The 1711-nt window shown below is 40.5% G+C and overlaps 1 protein-coding gene across 1 annotated transcript; it reads left to right on the forward strand.

The window, feature by feature from the left end:
• Positions 1 to 324: 324 nt before the first annotated feature.
• On the forward strand, positions 325 to 1317 carry LOC136610408 (olfactory receptor 11A1-like). The gene has a single exon (XM_066589638.1). It carries the CDS (start codon positions 325 to 327, stop codon positions 1315 to 1317), a length of 993 nt encoding a protein of 330 aa, XP_066445735.1.
• The last annotated feature ends 394 nt before the right edge of the window (positions 1318 to 1711 follow it).

Raw genomic sequence — 1711 nt, forward strand, 5'->3', positions numbered from 1 at the left:
ATGTATACATCATTTAAAAATAGAGGGTTGGTAGAGTGGACAGCGGGACAGCGATGCTTTAATTATTTAGGGCTTGTGTGGGTGAAACAGGAAAGTTGTATGAGAAGTCTGCTAAAGAAGGATCCTTTTCTTAGAAGAAAACATACAGGAAAACATTGCCCGAAGGAGAAGGCCATGTGGTTTCCTTCTTCTCTGCAGTGTATATAATATGATTATTAGGCTTGAGGAAGCATTACAATTGATTCTAGTGTAGGACGCCTTTTCATAAAGCTTAACTTATTGAATAAGGAAATATAAAAGCAATTAATTTGATGGTGACAGAGAATGTGTGGGGAGAACCAGACATTTCTGACAGAACTGGTCCTTCTGGGCTTTAGAGATATGCACCAGGGCAAGCTCATAGTCCTCCTAATGTGTCTTCTAATCTATTTGATCATTTTGGCTGGAAACATTCTCATTATTGGCCTGATTGTCACTAGCCCAAGGCTCCATTCTCCTATGTACTTCTTCCTCTGCAACCTGTCTTCTTGTGAAGTTATTTTTACAGCCAACATCATGCCTAATATGATCTACATCCTGTGGAGAGGTGGTGGCACAATCTCCTGGAGTGGTTGTATCACCCAGTTTTATATATACTCTGCTTCTGGGAGTACCGAGTGTCTTGTTCTTACCCTAATGGCTTTTGATCGATACTTAGCCATTTGCAACCCCTTAAGATACACCTCCATCATGAATTCCCAAACTTGTGCTCATCTGGTGGTCTGGGCTTGGCTTTCCGGCTTCCTAGGAATGTGGATAATAATCATAACACTATGCAACCTACATTTCTGTGGCTCAGGTATAGTGGTGGATCATTTTTTTTGTGACTTAGAACCCATTTTACATTTATCTTCATCTGATACCTCGCTGGTGGAAATGGAAACTCTGGTGTATGCCATGTTAATGGGAATTCTTCCTTTTGGGCTCATCATCTTAAGCTATCTGGCCATATTTTGTACCATCATTAGGATTCCCTCAGAGATAGGAAGACAGAAGGCCTTTTCCACTTGTGGCTCACATCTGGCCTCAGTCTGTATATACTTTGGGACAATACTCATCCTCTACTTGGTTCCATCACAGAAACGTTCAGTGGAAATCAACAAAATCCTCTCTCTTTTCTACACCATATTAACTCCCTTGTTCAACCCAATAATATACAGCCTGAGAAATCAAGAGATGCAGGCCTGTTTTGCAACATTGATCTACGTTTTCTTCCCAAAAAGTAATAGACAATGTGCAAAAATCAAAGCAGTAAACAAGAATCATTCGACTGAATAATGAAAAAATATCAGTTACCATTAGATCAGTTTCGCAAAATGTACACAAAAATATCCTGCAGGTGAAGCATTAAAGCTGTTGGCTCACAAAATAAAGTTATCCTCTATCCACAGCTTTCTGATCAGTGGGGATTCGACTGCTACGGCCCCCAGCAATCCCAAGAACATGGGTCCTAAAGGTCCCATTGAATGGAGCAGCATTTGAGCATGAACATCTATGTCCTATTAATTTCAGTGGCAGATTGCCAAACACTTGAACTTGGCTATCTTTGGCAATCACATTGAAATGAATGGTGCAGTAATGAACATGCTTGACTGCAACTTACTTCATTTAAGGACCTTTGGGACCTATAGGGGTCCCAGAGGTTGGATGTTCACCAAGTAAATATATTGTC

Source organism: Eleutherodactylus coqui, chromosome 2 (assembly GCF_035609145.1).
Source record: "Eleutherodactylus coqui strain aEleCoq1 chromosome 2, aEleCoq1.hap1, whole genome shotgun sequence".
In the NCBI taxonomy this organism is placed as follows: Eukaryota; Metazoa; Chordata; class Amphibia; order Anura; family Eleutherodactylidae; genus Eleutherodactylus; species Eleutherodactylus coqui.

Bases quoted from the DNA above. Each gene is read 5' to 3' on its own strand.
- LOC136610408 (XM_066589638.1), top strand. From the start codon at position 325: ATGTGTGGGGAGAACCAGACATTTCTGACAGAACTGGTCCTTCTGGGC.